Source organism: Nerophis lumbriciformis, linkage group LG01 (genome assembly GCF_033978685.3).
Source record: "Nerophis lumbriciformis linkage group LG01, RoL_Nlum_v2.1, whole genome shotgun sequence".
NCBI lineage: Eukaryota > Metazoa > Chordata > Actinopteri > Syngnathiformes > Syngnathidae > Nerophis > Nerophis lumbriciformis.
Window position 1 is genome coordinate 71,335,001 of NC_084548.2, and position 20,735 is coordinate 71,355,735.

General features: G+C 32.8%; 1 protein-coding gene across 2 annotated transcripts in view; it reads left to right on the plus strand.

Moving 5' to 3' along the window:
* The window catches only part of atp9a (ATPase phospholipid transporting 9A), a 217,676-nt gene that overhangs the window by 149,119 nt on the left and 47,822 nt on the right, over nt 1–20,735 (plus strand). For both annotated transcript variants that reach the window (XM_061925336.1, XM_061925343.1), the window contains exons 15-19: nt 578–739; nt 997–1,089; nt 4,680–4,763; nt 5,867–6,037; nt 17,075–17,173. In XM_061925336.1, coding sequence (XP_061781320.1) covers nt 578–739; nt 997–1,089; nt 4,680–4,763; nt 5,867–6,037; nt 17,075–17,173 — 609 coding nt within the window. The remainder of the gene's footprint in view (nt 1–577; nt 740–996; nt 1,090–4,679; nt 4,764–5,866; nt 6,038–17,074; nt 17,174–20,735) is intronic.

A 20,735-nucleotide genomic window follows, 5' to 3' on the forward strand; every position in this document is an offset into this window, starting at 1 on the left:
AGCTGTTGTTTTACATAATTTTTTTTACAGATAAATTAGAACCATTTTTTAGCACCTCATAACTAATGTTCTTGCATGTGTGGCAAAAAATCCAAACAAATAGTTAAAAAATACTATATATCAAAATATGAGTAGTTTTGTTCGGGGTGAAAAGGACAGATGCAACATTCAATGACACTAGTATAACTATAAAATCTAATATTTTGGTTAAAAACTCTAGTGAGTCAAAAATAATCGCAATGATGATTTTAACGTTTCACCATCTATTTTTAAAATGTTGTTTTCTGCCCTTGTGTTTATTTGCCTTCCACTCACAAGATGGTTTTGTAAAGTGGTTCAATTGTTATTAATGAATTCATCTCCCCTCCTTTTTTACAGTAATGGACATGGCCACTTCTGTCATTGTCAAACAAAAACAATATTTTTAGCTAAGAGACTTCCCTGTGGTTCCTCAATCAATAATGCTGAGTGCGCCTATTTGGACTAAAAGATGCAGTTTTCTTCATCGTTCAAGTAATGGAAGCAATTGATGTGACACGATCGATAGTGAGCCGTCTTTCCTGCCGGCTGTCTGCAGGTGTCGCTGGTGCAGTGGACAGAGAGTGTCGGCCTGACGCTGGTGGGCAGAGACCAGTCCTCCATGCAGCTCAGGACGCCCACTGGCCAGATAATGAACTTCAGCATCCTGCAGATGTTCCCCTTCACCTACGAGAGCAAGAGGATGGGCATCATCGTGCGAGTGAGTGCCAACGAGTGTTGTTGTTCCATGAAATGCTAGTTTGGGCTTTGTTGCTAGGAGACACACTGCTTGGTTGGACATGACAACAAATGATTAGTCTGGTGACTAATATTGTTTTTGTTGGATGAAATGCAGGAAGTACAGGAATGTGGTTTCCCTGTGATTTCAAAGACTCGTACTCTTATGTGCCTGCAAAACACCGTTTTGTTTTTTTTGTGATAAGCCAGCGCTTGAAAATGAAATATGTTCAATTTCAGGACGAGTCAACTGGAGAGATCACGTTCTACATGAAGGGTGCTGATGTGGTCATGGCCGGCATCGTCCAGTATAACGATTGGCTGGAAGAAGAGGTGGGTATTTTATTCATTTTGCTCATTTCTTATTCATATGCTTTTTCATACCTGCCAACTACTCCGGTTTTCCCGTAATTAGTACGGTTTTCATCAACCTATTCCGGGTTACGGTTGCAGTGATAAAAAATACGGTTTTTCATTAATTACATTTTTTTTTTTTTTTAAAGTTTTATTCACGAAATCGCGTAATAACAATCACAATCGACACTGCTTCCCGTAACTTCCTATCGAGCCATTCCGAATGCCATGCGCGAGGCTATTTATAGCACCGCTGCCAAGCACGAGGCACCTGTTGCCCATTGTTTCCAAACGAGCGAGCGATCATGGAATCAGCCGGAGAAAAATCGCAAACGAGTCTTAAACCGAAAAGAAAACTGCAGTCATTCCGTGAAGAATATTCAAAAGCCTATCCGGGAATAATTATCCGTTCCAAAAAGGGTGAAAACTACGCGAATTGCACCTTGTGCAGACAAGATTTTTCGATCGGACACGGAGGAATTAGCGATGTAAAAGACCACGTTGGGACAAAAAAACACAAGTCTAATGCCGTTGCTAAATTTGGATTTTAGCCACAAAAAGGTAATGACACCAATGTTATCTATTGGAATTGTTTAGTACTGTTATACTGTTAAAAGTGTTTATACTATTTATGCTTTCAAGTCCAAGTTGAAGAAATCTTGTTAAATGTTGACAGCATAACTACCAAAATACAGAAGTATGTCCTTAATATTTTTGCAGTGCTATTTCTGTTGAAAAGTTCAAATGATTACATTAGAGATGTGATGTGCCACTTTTCAAGTGTCTGATGGCTTAAATTAATTGTCATTCATTTTTCATATTTTGAATTCTTTTGAAAGGCTTAGAAAAAAACGACATTTGAATTGTAATTCCATGCTATTGACAGGACTATTAATTTTAATGAAGTTAGCTTACCATGTTTACAGTATGATAATTGTGATAGAAATGTGAATTTTAGGCACAGAATATTTTTTACAATTGAACAAGGCAGTAGATTATACAAGCTTGGACAGAAAGTTAATAATGACACCAATTTTTTTTTTTATGGAATTGTTTAGTACTGTCTTACCATTTGTTTACTGTAAAAAGTGTTTATACTTTCAATTAACAAATTGAAGTCTTGTGAAAGGTTGACAGGATAACTGGCATTAACTGTCAAAATAATTTCAAACTATTGAAGTTAGCTTACAGAATAAACATGTCAATCAACCCATATGATTTTTGCTGTAATATTTTTGTTTTGAAAAGTCACTGTGACTGATAGAAAAGTGATGGTTTTAGCAACATTTTAACCTGTCTGAATGCTAATAATCATTTTGCGTCGGGGGGCGAAGCCTGAACCCCCCACCAGGACTTTGTCCTGGACCTACCGGGGCCTGCGGCCCCTGGACCCTGGCTACTAGGTTTTTCTGATTTCAAAAGTTGGCAGGTATGCAACAACAACAAGGCCGGAAATGTGTCCCGTGAAAAACCTTCCGACCGGAACTCTCTAATAACTAAAGTTCTTTGGGTGAATAATGTAAACTCACTACACCGGTATGTTTTAGCGCTTTCACGGCGACTTTACTGACAGATATAAGTAAGAACTTTACACTACTTTATATTAGAAATGGCAACAGCGGAGGATGAATGTCCCATAACAAGAAGATAGAGAAAAAGAAGAAGCTTATCGACTACGGTGTCGGCACAGATGCGCGCACATTTTCAGGACTTATGCAGATCCCAAATATACATCAGCAGGTACCAGAAGGTAAGAAAATGTGTTTTTGCCTAATATTGCGAAACAAAACGGCAGGTAATATGTCTGCTATTTTGCGGTCCTAATACCCGTATGTTTAATGCGCCGACAATCCATCAAGCGGTGTGGCTTCATAGCTTACCAAGGTCGTACTAAAAACATTTTGACAGATTTTTGAGCGCCGTGTGTAATGTTCTATATTCTCAATGGAACATTCAAAGTTTTGGTGTCGTTTACTGCCATCATATTGCAGTCTACACGTATCTCTTATGTCTGACTGCCATCGTATTGCAGTCTATACATATCTCTTATGTGTAACTGCCATCTACTGGTCACACTTATCATTGCACCAATAGCTTTGCGGTCAGTAAGCACAACCAGAATTATGCCGTACATTAAAGTTAAAGTACCAATGATTGTCACACACACACACACGAGGTGTGGCGAAATTATTGTCTGCATTTGACCCATCACCCTTGACATACTTGCCAACTCTCCCGGATTTTCCGGGAGACTCCCGAAATTCAGCGCCTCTCCCGAAAACCTCCCAGGACAAATTTTCTCCCGAAAATCTCCCGAAATTCAGGCGGACTCAGGTCCATAATAACAAATATTTTATTTGAGTATTAACCCACAATTTAAACAGCATACCTGCCCAATCACGTTATAACTGTAGAATGATGGAGGGCGAGTTCTTGGTTTCTTATGTGGGTTTATTGTTAGGGAGTTTCATTAACGTCCTCCAAGCGCGGCAACAACACACAACAACAGCAGTCACGTTTTTCGTCTACTGTAAAGCAGTTCGTCTGCTGTAAACAGCAATGTTGTGACACTCTTAAACAGGACAATACTGCCATCTAGTGCATTTGATGAAAGCACTTTTGTGCGTGCCACACATCAATGCATCATCAGAGAGGGTGTTCAGCATGGTTCGAAAAATAGTGACAGAGAATAGAACAAGGACGGACAATTCAACCCTTAACTCAACAATGAGTAGATGAGTGTTATGTGTGTGTATATGTGTAAATAAATGAACACTGAAATTCAAGTATTTATTTTATATATATATATATATAATAAAATACATATATATATATATATATATATATGTATATATATATATATATATGTATACATATATATAGCTAGAATTCACTGAACGTCAAGTATTTTTTATATATATATATATATATATTATCTATATATATATGAAATACTTGACTTGGTGAATTCTAGCTGTAAATATACTCCTCCCCTTTTAGCCACGCCCCCAACCACGCCCCCGTCCCACCCCGACCACGCCCCCCTCCCCCCACCTCCCGAAATCGGAGGTCTCAAGGTTGGCAAGTATGCCCTTGATCACTCCCTGGGAGGTGAGGAGAGCAGTGGGCAGCAGCGGTGGCCACGCCCATGAATCATTTTTGGTGATTTAACCCCCAATTCCAACCTTTGATGCTGAGTGTCAAGCAGGGTGGTAATGGGTCCCATTTTTTATAGTCTTTGGTATAGGCGCACCGGGTTATAAGGCGCACTGTCGATTTTTGAGAAAATGAAAGGCGCCTTATAGTCCGAAAAATACTGTAAGTGCTCTACAAAACGTTTTTAAACATGTTTTTAAGTCAATATCAGATTCTATAAATAAGAATTTCATTTGTCCCCCTGTACCCCTATCAGTAGGTTGCCTACAGCCACAGCAGTTACCAATGTTTTTTGGCCTGGCGCTAATTTGTAAACCTCACACCTGGTGACTGTAGGAGACTAATCCACTTGAATTGGAGCGTTTATGGTATTTTCTTTAGCCCTCATTTAACGTACATTGTCCTCTTTTTAGTGTGGCAACATGGCCAGAGAAGGTCTGAGGGTCCTGGTGGTCTCCAAGAAGTCCCTGACCGAGGAGCAGTATCAGGATTTTGAGGCAAGTCTCAACGCTTTGGTTATTTCCTGCACTCTGAGAGTCTTACATTCACTCCCCCGTGATCTCCTGAGCGTAAATATAGTTTGTTTCAAAATGGTCATTCCGACGAGGTTTTGAACTGTTGCTTGATTTAGACAAAGATGTTTTTGTCTCGTATGTTCAATTAAGTTGCGGTAAAATGTTGGGTTTTTTTAGAGCCTATTTTTATGCCAAGCCCAAAATGACTTCCCAAGGTACCGCCTCCAAAGGGTGTGACCACCGAATGCCAATTATCATGATGACTACCACTTTTTTTTAAACCTCCAGAGTGGGGAAACAAATACAATGAACAATTTGTTTTGGTATAAAAGCCCTGGCTTCATCCAAATGAAACAATTTGTTTTTGTGGTTGTAATGTGCATGCCAAGCCACTAGCGGGCGCTGTAATCTTCCTCTGAATGATGAAATGACTAAAAAGCACCCTAAATATGAAATTATGCAGCACAACCAGGATTGGTAGTTTCCTGTTACCATGGGAACTACAGCTGAAAATACACAATAAGCCATTTTAATAAAAGGGTGTTCAGTTCTATTAAAAAAGTTTGCTGCTGGGTGACGAGACTAACCTTTGAACCCAAGCCCCGCCACGCCCTGCTGCCCCCCACACATTGTTCTAGAAGGGCGGGGTGGCTCCCCCGCAGGCTCCATGCACTGAAGTGTGTAATTGTGTGTGTGTTTGAGCTGGTGGGCAACAGTGAGTCACACACACACATACACTTTGTGTTGCTGCATGAGTCACCACCGGATTGTTTTTGCGTTATCTCATTGGCGATTGACCCCGGAGCAGCAGCGCCAGAAAGGCGGCCGTGAGCACACTCGGTGAAGTGGCTTTGGCGGCCGTTTGATGGCGCAAACCTGTAGGTTGATGTTGAAGATGTTCCTTTTTCATATGGAGGTTCTGCATGTCTAACTCCATGCCAGTTCATCAGCATGTGTTTTTGATGTCTGCTCATCATCTGGCTGACATTCCTTCTTCTGCAGCCTGCTTGCGACGCCAAGAAATTCCCTTTATCCTTCCCAATCTGTCTCTCTAACACCTCCCCTCGCTCCCCTCCCCACCCCAGGCACGCTACGTCCAGGCCAAGCTCAGCGTGCACGACCGCTCCCTCAAGGTAGCCACGGTGATCGAGAGTCTGGAGATGGAGATGGAGCTCCTGTGTTTGACCGGCGTGGAGGACCAGCTGCAGGCCGACGTCAGACCCACCTTGGAGATCTTGCGCAATGCTGGCATCAAGGTGGGACGACCGTTCCCAATCTAGTAGAGAAAAAAACACAAGATGAGAGAGTTTAATCATTTTAATCAATGGTGTTTATTTACTCAACTGCACAGAGTACTTATTCATAATCAGTAAGGCATTTCTTAGTGCAAATGCATTTTTCTTATATTTATTTAAAGTATGTGTTTTTTTGTTTTTTTTACAAATATAAAAAGTAATTAAAATAGGAAGAACATAAATAATAATAATAAAGCACAAAATGTATCATCTTTTTTCGTGTTTATCTCTGAAACAAAAAGCATTCAGGGGTTTTTTAAATAATATTTGAAATATACCCTTGTTTTAGTAATTTTATTTAAAAAGAAAAAATATATATTTTGGATTGTAGGATAATTTTTTGATATTTATTAAATTGTGTTTTGTTTTTAAATTTAAAAAAAAGCACATAAATAATAATGCACAAAATGTATAATCTTTTTTCGTGTTTATCTCTGAAACAAAAATAATTCAGAGGTTTTTAAAATAATATTTGAAATATGCCCTTGTTTTAGTAATTTTATTAAAGTAAAAAAGTTAAAAAAAAATGTTTGGGATTTTTAGATATTTTTCTGATATTTATTCAATTGTGTTTTTTTTTTCAACTATAAAAAGTAATTAAAATAAAAAGCACATAAATAATAATAATAAAGCATAAAATGTATAATATTTGTTCACGTTTATATCTGAAACAAAAATCATTCAGGGGTTCTTAAAATAATGTTTGAAATATGCCCTTGTTTTAGTAATTTTATTAAAGTGAAAAAGTAAAAAAAAAAATGTTTGGGATTTTTGGATAGTTTTCTGATATTTATTTAAATTATGTGTTGTTTTTACAAATATAAAAAGTAATTAAAATAAAAAGCACATAAATAATAATAATGAAGCACACAATGTATAATATTTGTTTATGTTTATATCTGAAACAAAAATCATTCAGGGGTTTTTAAAATAATATTTGAAATATACCCTTGTTTTAGTAATTTTATTTAAAAAGAAAAAATATATATTTTGGATTTTAGGATAATTTTTTGATATTTATTAAATTGTGTTTTGTTTTTAAATAAAAAAGTAATAAAAAAAACCACATAAATAATAATGCACAAAATGTATAATCTTTTTTCGTGTTTATCTCTGAAACAAAAATCATTCAGAGGTTTTTAGAATAATATTTGAAATATTCCTTGTTTTAGTAATTTTATTTAAAAAGAAAAAATATATGTTTTGGATTTTAGGATACTTTTTTGATATTTATTAAATTGTGTTTTGTTTTTAAATAAAAAAGTAATAAAAAAAAGCACATAAATAATAATGCACAAAATGTATAATCTTTTTTTCGTGTTTATCTCTGAAACAAAAAGCATTCAGGGGTTTTTAAAATAATATTTGAAATATACCCTTGTTTTAGTAATTTTATTTAAAAAGAAAAAATATATATTTTGGATTTTAGGATAATTTTTTGATATTCATTAAATTATTGTGTGTTTTTTTTAAATAAAAAAGTAATTAAAATAAAAAGCACATAAATAATAATAATGCACGAAATGTATCATCTTTTTTTGTGTTTATCCATCCATCCATCCATTTTCTACCGCTTATTCCCTTTGGGGTCACGGGGGGTGCTGGAGCCTATCTCAGCTACAATCGGGCGGAAGGCGGGGTACACCCTGGACAAGTCGCCACCTCTGAAACAAAAATCATTCAGGGGTTTTTAAAATAATATTTGAAATATGCCCTTGTTTTACTAATTTTATTAAAGTAAAAAAAATGTTTTAGATTTTTGGATATTTTTTGATATTTATTTAAATGATGTGGTGTTTTTTTTTTTACAAATATAAAAAGTAATTAAAATAAAAAGCACATAAATAATAATAATAAAGCACAAAATGTATAATATTTGTTCATGTTTATATCTGAAACAAAAATAATTCAAGGGTTTTTAAAATATTTTAAATATACCCTTGTTTTAGTATTTTTATTTAAAAAGTAAAAAAATATATTTTGGATATTTTTCTGATATTTATTTAAATTATGTTTTTTTTTAACAAATATAATAAGTAATTAAAATAAAAATAACATAAATAATAATAATAGAGCACAAAATGTATAATATTTGTTCATGTTTATATCTGAAACAAAAATCATTCAGGGGTTTTAAAATTTTTAAAATATACCCTTGATTTAGTAATTTTATGTAGAAAGTTAAATATATTTTGGATATTTTTCTGCTATTTATTTAAATTATATGTTGTTGTTTTTACAAATATAAAAAGTGATTAAAATAAAAAGCATAAATAATAATAATGAAGCACAAAATGTATAATATTTGTTTGTTTATATCTGAAACAAAAATCATTCAGGGTTTTTTAAAATAATATTTGAAATATACCCTTGTTTTAGTAATTTTATTTAAAAAGAAAAAATATATATTTTGGATTTTAGGATAATTTTTTGATATTTATTAAATTGTGTTTTGTTTTTAAATAAAAAAGTAATAAAAAAAAAAAGCACATAAATAATAATGCACAAAATGTATAATCTTTTTTCGTGTTTATCTCTGAAACAAAAATCATTCAGGGTTTTTTTAAATAATATTTGAAATATACCCTTGTTTTAGTAATTTTATTTAAAAAGAAAAAATATATATTTTGGATTGTAGGATAATTTTTTGATATTTATTAAATTGTGTTTTGTTTTTAAATTTAAAAAAAAGCACATAAATAATAATGCACAAAATGTATGATCTTTTTTCGTGTTTATCTCTGAAACAAAAATAATTCAGAGGTTTTTAAAATAATATTTGAAATATGCCCTTGTTTTAGTAATGTTATTAAAGTAAAAAAGTTAAAAAAAATGTTTGGGATTTTTAGATATTTTTCTGATATTTATTCAATTGTGTTTTTTTTTTCAACTATAAAAAGTAATTAAAATAAAAAGCACATAAATAATAATAATAAAGCATAAAATGTATAATATTTGTTCACGTTTATATCTGAAACAAAAATCATTCAGGGGTTCTTAAAATAATGTTTGAAATATGCCCTTGTTTTAGTAATTTTATTAAAGTGAAAAAGTAAAAAAAAAATGTTTGGGATTTTTGGATAGTTTTCTGATATTTATTTAAATTATGTGTTGTTTTTACAAATATAAAAAGTAATTAAAATAAAAAGCACATAAATAATAATAATGAAGCACACAATGTATAATATTTGTTTATGTTTATATCTGAAACAAAAATCATTCAGGGGTTTTTAAAATAATATTTGAAATATACCCTTGTTTTAGTAATTTTATTTAAAAAGAAAAAATATATATTTTGGATTTTAGGATAATTTTTTTATATTTATTAAATTGTGTTTTGTTTTTAAATAAAAAAGTAATAAAAAAAACCACATAAATAATAATGCACAAAATGTATAATCTTTTTTCGTGTTTATCTCTGAAACAAAAATCATTCAGAGGTTTTTAGAATAATATTTGAAATATTCCTTGTTTTAGTAATTTTATTTAAAAAGAAAAAATATATGTTTTGGATTTTAGGATACTTTTTTGATATTTATTAAATTGTGTTTTGTTTTTAAATAAAAAAGTAATAAAAAAAAAGCACATAAATAATAATGCACAAAATGTATAATCTTTTTTTCGTGTTTATCTCTGAAACAAAAAGCATTCAGGGGTTTTTAAAATAATATTTGAAATATACCCTTGTTTTAGTAATTTTATTTAAAAAGAAAAAATATATATTTTGGATTTTAGGATAATTTTTTGATATTCATTAAATTATTGTGTGTTTTTTTTTTAAATAAAAAAGTAATTAAAATAAAAAGCACATAAATAATAATAATGCACGAAATGTATCATCTTTTTTTGTGTTTATCCATCCATCCATCCATTTTCTACCGCTTATTCCCTTTGGGGTCACGGGGGGTGCTGGAGCCTATCTCAGCTACAATCGGGCGGAAGGCGGGGTACACCCTGGACAAGTCGCCACCTCTGAAACAAAAATCATTCAGGGGTTTTTAAAATAATATTTGAAATATGCCCTTGTTTTACTAATTTTATTAAAGTAAAAAAAATGTTTTAGATTTTTGGATATTTTTTTATATTTATTTAAATGATGTGGTGTTTTTTTTTTTACAAATATAAAAAGTAATTAAAATAAAAAGCACATAAATAATAATAATAAAGCACAAAATGTATAATATTTGTTCATGTTTATATCTGAAACAAAAATAATTCAAGGGTTTTTAAAATATTTGAAATATACCCTTGTTTTAGTATTTTTATTTAAAAAGTAAAAAAATATATTTTGGATATTTTTCTGATATTTATTTAAATTATGTTTTTTTTTAACAAATATAAGTAATTAAAATAAAAATAACATAAATAATAATAATAGAGCACAAAATGTATAATATTTGTTCATGTTTATATCTGAAACAAAAATCATTCAGGGGTTTTAAAATTTTTAAAATATACCCTTGATTTAGTAATTTTATGTAGAAAGTTAAATATATTTTGGATATTTTTCTGCTATTTATTTAAATTATATGTTGTTGTTTTTACAAATATAAAAAGTGATTAAAATAAAAAGCATAAATAATAATAATGAAGCACAAAATTTATAATATTTGTTTGTTTATATCTGAAACAAAAATCATTCAGGGTTTTTTAAAATAATATTTGAAATATACCCTTGTTTTAGTAATTTTATTTAAAAAGAAAAAATATATATTTTGGATTTTAGGATAATTTTTTGATATTTATTAAATTGTGTTTTGTTTTTAAATAAAAAAGTAATAAAAAAAACCACATAAATAATAATGCACAAAATGTATAATCTTTTTTCGTGTTTATCTCTGAAACAAAAATCATTCAGGGGTTTTTAAAATAATATTTGAAATATACCCTTGTTTTAGTAATTTTATTTAAAAAGAAAAAATATATATTTTGGATTTTAGGATAATTTTTTGATATTTATTAAATTGTGTTTTGTTTTTAAATAAAAAAGTATTAAAAAAACCACATAAATAATAATGCACAAAATGTATAATCTTTTTTCGTGTTTATCTCTGAAACAAAAATCATTCAGAGGTTTTTAGAATCATATTTGAAATATTCCTTGTTTTAGTAATTTTATTTAAAAAGAAAAAATATATGTTTTGGATTTTAGGATACTTTTTTGATATTTATTAAATTGTGTTTTGTTTTTAAATAAAAAAGTAATAAAAAAAAGCACATAAATAATAATGCACAAAATGTATAATCTTTTTTTCGTGTTTATCTCTGAAACAAAAAGCATTCAGGGGTTTTTAAAATAATATTTGAAATATACCCTTGTTTTAGTAATTTTATTTAAAAAGAAAAAATATATATTTTGGATTTTAGGATAATTTTTTGATATTCATTAAATTATTGTGTGTTTTTTTTTTAAAATAAAAAAGTAATTAAAATAAAAAGCACATAAATAATAATAATGCACGAAATGTATCATCTTTTTTTGTGTTTATCCATCCATCCATCCATTTTCTACCGCTTATTCCCTTTGGGGTCACGGGGGGTGCTGGAGCCTATCTCAGCTACAATCGGGCGGAAGGCGGGGTACACCCTGGACAAGTCGCCACCTCTGAAACAAAAATCATTCAGGGGTTTTTAAAATAATATTTGAAATATGCCCTTGTTTTACTAATTTTATTAAAGTAAAAAAAATGTTTTAGATTTTTGGATATTTTTTTATATTTATTTAAATGATGTGGTGTTTTTTTTTTACAAATATAAAAAGTAATTAAAATAAAAAGCACATAAATAATAATAATAAAGCACAAAATGTATAATATTTGTTCATGTTTATATCTGAAACAAAAATAATTCAAGGGTTTTTAAAATATTTGAAATATACCCTTGTTTTAGTATTTTTATTTAAAAAGTAAAAAAATATATTTTGGATATTTTTCTGATATTTATTTAAATTATGTTTTTTTTTAACAAATATAATAAGTAATTAAAATAAAAATAACATAAATAATAATAATAGAGCACAAAATGTATAATATTTGTTCATGTTTATATCTGAAACAAAAATCATTCAGGGGTTTTAAAATTTTTAAAATATACCCTTGATTTAGTAATTTTATGTAGAAAGTTAAATATATTTTGGATATTTTTCTGCTATTTATTTAAATTATATGTTGTTGTTTTTACAAATATAAAAAGTGATTAAAATAAAAAGCATAAATAATAATAATGAAGCACAAAATTTATAATATTTGTTTGTTTATATCTGAAACAAAAATCATTCAGGGTTTTTTAAAATAATATTTGAAATATACCCTTGTTTTAGTAATTTTATTTAAAAAGAAAAAATATATATTTTGGATTTTAGGATAATTTTTTGATATTTATTAAATTGTGTTTTGTTTTTAAATAAAAAAGTAATAAAAAAAAAAGCACATAAATAATAATGCACAAAATGTATAATCTTTTTTCGTGTTTATCTCTGAAACAAAGCATTCAGGGTTTTTTAAAATAATATTTGAAATATACCCTTGTTTTAGTAATTTTATTTAAAAAGAAAAAATATATATTTTGGATTTTAGGATAATTTTTTGATATTTATTAAATTGTGTTTTGTTTTTAAATTTAAAAAAAAGCACATAAATAATAATGCACAAAATGTATGATCTTTTTTCGTGTTTATCTCTGAAACAAAAATCATTCAGGGGTTTTTAAAATAATATTTGAAATATGCCCTTGTTTTAGTAATTTTATTAAAGTAAAAAAGTAAAAAAAAAATGTTTGGGATTTTTAGATATTTTTCTGATATTTATTTAAATTGTTTTTTTTTTCAACTATAAAAAGTAATTAAAATAAAAAGCACATTAATAATAAAGCATAACATTTATAATATTTGTTCATGTTTATATCTGAAACAGAAATAATTCAGGGTTTTTTAAAATAATGTTTGAAATATGCCCTTGTTTTAGTAATTTTATTAAAGTAAAAAAGTAAAAAAAATGTTTGGGATTTTTGGATATTTTTCTGATATTTATTACAAATATAAAAAGTAATTAAAATAAAAAGCACATAAATAATAATAATGAAGCACACAATGTATATTTGTTTATGTTTATATCTGAAACAAAAATCATTATTGAAATTATGCTGCCCCCGCGACCCGACCTCGGATAAGCGGAAGAAGATGGATGGATGGATGGATTATTGAAATTATGTGGGGTTTTTTTTGTTTTTTTTTACAAATATGAAAAGTAAAATGAAAAGCACATAAATAATAATAAAGCACAAACATGTATAATCTTTTTTCATGTTTATATCTTAAACAAAAATCATTCAGGGGTTTCTTAAAATAATATTTGAAATATACCCATGTTTTAGTTATTTTATTAAAAAAGTAAAAAAATATATTTTGGATTTTTGGATATTTTTCTAATATTTATTTAAATTATGTGTTGTTGTTTTTTTTTACAAATGTAAAAAGTAATTAAAATAAAAAGCACATTACCGTATTTTTCGGAGTATAAGTCGCACCGGATTATAAATCACACCTGCCGAAAATGCATAATAAAAAAGGAAAAAAAAAACATATATAAGTCGCACTGGAGCCCGGCCAAACTATGAAAAAAACTGCGACTTATAGTCCGAAAAATACGGTAATAATAATAATAAAACACAAAACGTATCATCTTTTTTCATGTTTATATCTGAAACAAATATCATTCACGGTTTTTTTAAATAATATTTGAAATATACCCTTGTTTTTGTAATTTTATTAAAAAAGTAAAACAATATATATTTTGGATATTTTCTTTAGCTAAATAAAATAATTTAAAAGTGTAAAAATTTAAAAAAATAAAAAAATTCAAGCATATTTTGGAAATGTTTGGCCTGAGTTGTGCATTTTTAAGCATAAGTACTCTAAACATGGCTACTAAATAAACTAAAAAGATTACTACTACAGTAGTATTGCCCATGATATGACACCAAACCAATCAGTATCGTGGCCACTGATTGGCTGTACTGTATTGGATTAAAAGAGTGTTTAGGTTACTGTGTGTGTGTGTTGTTACATGTGTAGAAGGCTCTCATAATGTTAATAACGGTATTTAGACGGTAGTAGTCAGTTTTTTTATGCGCTGAAAATATATATTGATTAATAATTTATAATTCCTACTTTGCAAAAAAAAAATATTTACTATAATCACAAATTATTTTTTAGTAGTAAATTAATAAGTAAATTAAGAGCGATAAACGAGACATTACTTTACTGCAAATGCTCCAATTTGTGCCTCTATTCAATAATTGTCCTGTATAATTCTCTAGTTACCATCTAAATACAAATCGCATCAAAAGCTGTGGCATGTCATTTAAAAAAAAATGAACTCCAGTATAATGAGTGGTCAGCGTCCAGCAGCTTTATTTAGCTCTGCATGCGCTATAAAATGTTGCTACCGTGCTTTCGATGGGAACGTTTTCATAGTGTTGTTTACAATACATTTTTCTGCGCTTTTAATGCTGACCCAGCAGATTGGTTGTGTTACTGCTCTGTTGTAAAATATGCTTTCCACTTTCTCATGCACTCCAAACCTTTATTGCATACTTGCCAACCTTGAGACCTCCGATTTCGGGAGGTGGGGGGTGGGGGGCGTGGTTGGGGGCGGGGCTAAGAGGGGAGGAGTATATTTACAGCTAGAATTCACCAAGTCAAGTGTTTCATATATATATATATAAGAAATACTTGACTTTCAGTGAATTCTAGCTATATATATATATATATATTTTATTATATATATATATATATATATATATATATATATATATACATATATATATATATATATATATATATATATATATAAATAAAAGAAATACTTGAATTTCAGTGTTCATTTATTTATACATATACACACACATAACACTCATCTACTCATTGTTGAGTTAAGGGTTGAATTGTCCATCCTTGTTCTATTCTCTGTCACTATTTTTCTAACCATGCTGAACACCCTTTCGCAGGTACCCAGAAAGGTTTCGAGTACCACCAAAAAAACTGAATCTCTGAAGACAGTATAAAAATCTGTGTTAAAGGTGTACAAATACTGTTTGTATAATAAGCATGTTATTTTTTTACAAATGAGGGTTAAGAGTTCAGTACTAAAAAAAAAAAGACAAAAGAATGTGGCTTAAGTACAGTTTTTTTAATCGAGCTGCTGCATTTTTTGGTTGGTTTGTTTATTTATTTTGAGTAACTTCTATACATTTCTAAAAGGGGAGGAATGTAATAGTGATCTATGTGTGTCTGTTGCCATCTCCTGGTGAATGTTGGCTATAGCGTACTGGGGTTACTTTTTGGTTGGCCAACGATTTACTGGTGTTGCGCAGGTCCGCATGGAGCTGCATACCTGCCAACTACTCCGGTTTTCCCGTAATTAGTACGGTTTTCATCAACCTATTCCGGGTTACGGTTGCAGTGATAAAAAATACGGTTTTTCATTAATTAAAAAAATTTTTTTTTTTTAAGTTTTATTCACGAAATCGCGTAAAACAATGACATTCGACCTGCTTCCCGTAACTTCCTATTGAGCCATTCCGCGAGGCTATTTATAGCACCGCTGCCAAGCACGAGGCACCAGTTGCCATTGTTTCCAAACGAGCGAACGATCATGGAATCAGCCGAAGAAAAATCGCAAACGAGTTTTAAACCGAAAAGAAAACTGCAGTCATTCCGTGAAGAATATTCAAAAGCCTATCCGGGAATAATTATCCCTTCCAAAAAGGGTGAAAACTACGCGAATTGCACCTTGTGCAGACAAGATTTTTCGATCGGACACGGAGGAATTAGCGATGTAAAAGACCACGTTGGGACAAAAAAACACAAGTCTAATGCCGTTGCTAGCGATACAAGTGGAAAACTTTCAACGTTTTTCGGATTTTAGCCACAAAAAGGTAATGACACCAATGTTATCTATTGGAATTGTTTAGTACTGTTATACTGTTAAAAGTGTTTATACTATTTATGCTTTCAAGTCCAAGTTGAAGAAATCTTGTTAAATGTTGACAGCATAACTTCCAAAATACAGAAGTATGTCCTTAATATTTTTGCAGTGCTATTTCTGTTGAAAAGTTCAAATGATTACATTAGAGATGTGATGTGCCACTTTTCAAGTGTCTGATGGCTTAAATTAATTTTCATTAATTTTTCATATTTTGAATTCTTTTGAAAGGCTTACAAAAAACTACATTTGAATTGTAATTCCATGCTATTGACAGGACTATTAATTTTAATGAAGTTAGCTTACCATGTTTACAGTATGATAATTGTGATAGAAATGTGAATTTTAGGCACAGAATATTTTTTACAATTGAACAAGGCAGTAGATTATACAAGCTTGGACAGAAAGTTAATAATGACACCAATTTTTTTTTAATGGAATTGTTTAGTACTGTTTTACCATTTGTTTACTGTAAAAAGTGTTTATACTGTTTATACTTTCAATTAACAAATTGAAGTCTTGTGAAAGGTTGACAGGATAACTGGCATTAACTGTCAAAATAATTTCAAACTATTGAAGTTAGCTTACAGAATAAACATGTCAATCAACCCATATGATTTTTGCTGTAATATTTTTGTTTTGAAAAGTCACTGTGACTGATAGAAAAGTGATGGTTTTAGCAACATTTTAACCTGTCTGAATGCTAATAATCATTTTGCGTCGGGGGGCGAAGCCTGAACCCCCCACCAGGACTTTGTCCTGGACCTACCGGGGCCTGCGGCCCCTGGACCCTGGCTACTAGGTTTTTCTGATTTCAAAAGTTGGCAGGTATGGAGCTGGAGGCGGCGTGGCTTCCAGCTCCGCCTGAATTTCGGGAGATTTTCGGGAGAAAATTTGTCCCGGGAGGTTTTCGGGAGAGGCGCTGAATTTCGGGACTCTCCCGGAAAATCCGTGAGGGTTGGCAAGTATGCTTTATTGAAGTAAAAAAAAAAAAACAATGTTTGTTTTTGTGAAGGTGTGGATGCTAACAGGAGACAAGCTGGAAACGGCCACGTGCACTGCCAAGAACGCCCACCTGATCACCCGCAACCAGGACATCCACATCTTCAGACCCGTAAGTACAGGTTGTCTAAGGGGGGAGGGAGGCGGGCCGGGGTTCATCCCAGGTCAGACGTCAGCGCTCAGCGGGCCCCGTCAAGGTCCGTTAGCGAGCGCCACGGCTGCTTGTGTAAGCCCCGGCCAGTATCTACAAAGCATCAATCACTCGCCACATCCAAGCCACTGTCAGACAGAACCAACTGAGGGAGAAAACCAGCAGAGTTCTCCCGCTGGGAGCACGCAGAGGCCTCCTTGCCTAATTTGTTTTGCAGCTTTCGGGCCTTCACGGTCCCCTCGGGTCACTCCGCCTGGCGCAGAGCCACCCTCGGAGCGGGCCGGCCACTTCGGAAGGTTACAGTTTGCGTACGCTTACTGGAAGAGAATAACAATAGCTGGCACACCTTGAAACCCGCGTCCCGGCGGACGCTGTGGGAGTGCTGACTGGGCCCGCGACGCGCACATCTGGATTAGTTTCCTGGTCGCTACCAAAGTCCTGGTGCGCGCTGACGTCTAAGGACTCGCTGCTGGCGGATATTCTGGCCAGAGCGTAACTCTTCATGACAGATTGACTCTACGCGCTGTCAGGAGTGCATTTTTTTGTTGTTGCTCTTTTTCTGTCTCAATTGGAAGCTGACACAGTTTCCTCGGTTAGCGCCGCCAAAGTCCTGTTTGTCAGGCCGTAAATTTCACATTGGAACTAAGACGCACTTTGCTTACGGGGGTTTTTCTGCACCAATTTAAATGCAAATGTTTTAAAATCTTTCATTTTTATTTGACATTTTAAAAGTTTTTAGAACATAAAGAAGAATGAACAAACGAAGAGCATTGTCCAATTAAAGCTGCAAGCAGCATTGGTCGGGCCCGCGTATTTGGCAGGTGCTAGTCCTAACTGTCCCAATACTTTTGTCCAGTGATAGTCATAAGTGTCCCAATACTTTTGTCTACTTTTAGTCTGAAGTGTCCCAAGACTTTTGTCTAGTGTACCTACCTTGTCTGCATTGTGTGGGCACGTTGGTGCTTCCTGCTTTTAAGCAGCCATCTTAAAAAAACAGCAGCATCAGCGCAGCGGGTCTTTGAAGGGTCATAAAATCAAAACCGGAGCAGTTAGAAAAAAAGCGCTTCTGTCATTGTAATCACAAGGGTTCAATCTCTCTCCTGTGTTAGTTTGAAGGCGAAACGACAAACGCGCTCAGAGGAGATCGTTTTTGAAGGAAGGTGACTGGTTTTTACAAAAAAAATTGTTTTGAAGGGGGAATAGCAAACTTCCTGTTGATTTTTGCTGGGGGTTGTCAATTTATGAAATGTAGGTCTAAGTGAGACCTACATAGAGGTTTTTGTTTCATGTCTCTCCGACCTTCCCAGTGGGAGTTACAGGCAGTTATGTCATTTCTTTCTTCCGAGGAGCAGTTTTTTTTGCGTTTTATTAAAAAATTGCAGTAGAGCGCAATTTTGAGATTTGGGGTTAGGTTTTTTTTTTAGATCACAATGTTTGCCAGTCCTGATGTGTGCGTTCAGTTTGGTGAGTTTTGAAGCATGTTAAGGGGGTCAAATTACAGCTCAAAGAGGCAAAAGTGACTGTTTTTAGTACTTTTTTGTCTTGAAGGGGGAATTGCCAACTTCCTGAAGATTTTAGCCCGAGAATGTACTGTTATGAAATCTAGATCTGAGTCAGACCTACATAGAGGTTTTTGTTTCATGTCTCTCCGACCTTCCTAATGGGAGTTACAGGCAATCTAGTTTTTTTTTTCCTAGGGGGCGCTAGAGCGCAATTTTGAGTTTTGGGGTTCGGTTTTTTTATTAAAAGGCAATTTTCGCAGGTCCTGATGTGTGGGTCAAATATGGTGAGTTTTGAAGCATGTTAAGTGGGTCAAATTACAGCTCAAAGAGGCGGTCGGTATAATAATAATAAAGAATTAAAGCTGCAAGCAGCGTTGGTCGGGCCCGCGTATTTGGCAGGTGCTAGTCCTAAGTGTCCCAATACTTTTGTCTACTTTTAGTCTGAAGTGTCCCAAGACTTTTGTCTAGTGTACCTACCTTGTCTGCATTGTGTGGGCACGTTGGTGCTTTCTGCTTTTAAGCAGCCATCTTAAAAAAACAGCAGCATCAGCGCAGCGGGTCTTTGAAGGCTCATAAAATCAAAACCGGAGCAGTTAGAAAAAAATCGCTTCTGTCATTGTAATCACAAGGGTTCAATCTCTCTCCTGTGTTAGTTTGAAGGCGAAACGACAAACGCGCTCAGAGGAGATCGTTTTTGAAGGAAGGTGACCGGTTTTTACAAAAAATTAGTTTTGAAGGGGGAATAGCAAACTTCCTGTTGATTTTTGCTGGGGGTTGTCAATTTATGAAATGTAGGTCTAAGTGAGACCTACATAGAGGTTTTTGTTTCATGTCTCTCCGACCTTCCCAGTGGGAGTTACAGGCAGTTTTGTCATTTTTTTCTTCCGAGGAGCAGTTTTTTTTGCGTTTTATTAAAAAATTGCAGTAGAGCGCAATTTTGAGATTTGGGGTTAGGTTGTTTTTTTTTAGATCGCAATGTTTGCCAGTCCTGATGTGTGCGTTCAGTTTGGTGAGTTTTGAAGCATGTTAAGGGGGTCAAATTACAGCTCAAAGAGGCAAAAGTGACTGTTTTTAGTACTTTTTTGTCTTGAAGGGGGAATTGCCAACTTCCTGTTGATTTTAGCCCGAGAATGTACGATTATGAAATCTAGATCTGAGTCAGACCTACATAGAGGTTTTTGTTTCATGTCTCTCCGACCTTCCTAATGGGAGTTACAGGCAATCTAGTTTTTTTTTTCCTAGGGGGCGCTAGAGCGCAATTTTGAGTTTTGGGGTTCGGTTTTTTTATTAAAAGGCAATTTTCGCAGGTCCTGATGTGTGGGTCAAATATGGTGAGTTTTGAAGCATGTTAAGTGGGTCAAATTACAGCTCAAAGAGGCGGTCGGTATAATAATAATAAAGAATTAAAGCTGCAAGCAGCGTTGGTCGGGCCCGCGTATTTGGCAGGTGCTAGTCCTAAGTGTCCCAATACTTTTGTCTACTTTTAGTCTGAAGTGTCGCAAGACTTTTGTCTAGTGTACCTACCTTGTCTGCATTGTGTGGGCACGTTGGTGCTTCCTGCTTTTAAGCAGCCATCTTAAAAAAACAGCAGCGCAGCAGCATCAGCGCAGCGGGTCTTTGAAGGGTCATAAAATCAAAACCGGAGCAGTTAGAAAAAAAGCGCTTCTGTCATTGTAATCACAAGGGTTCAATCTCTCTCCTGTGTTAGTTTGAAGGCGAAACGACAAACGCGCTCAGAGGAGATCGTTTTTGAAGGAAGGTGACCGGTTTTTACAAAAAAATTGTTTTGAAGGGGGAATAGCAAACTTCCTGTTGATTTTTGCTGGGGGTTGTCAATTTATGAAATGTAGGTCTAAGTGAGACCTACATAGAGGTTTTTGTTTCATGTCTCTCCAACCTTCCCAGTGGGAGTTACAGGCAGTTTTGTAATTCTTTTCTTCCGAGGAGCAGTTTTTTCTGCGTTTTATTCAAAAATTGCGGTAGAGCGCAATTTTGAGATTTGGGGTTAGGTTGGTTTTTTT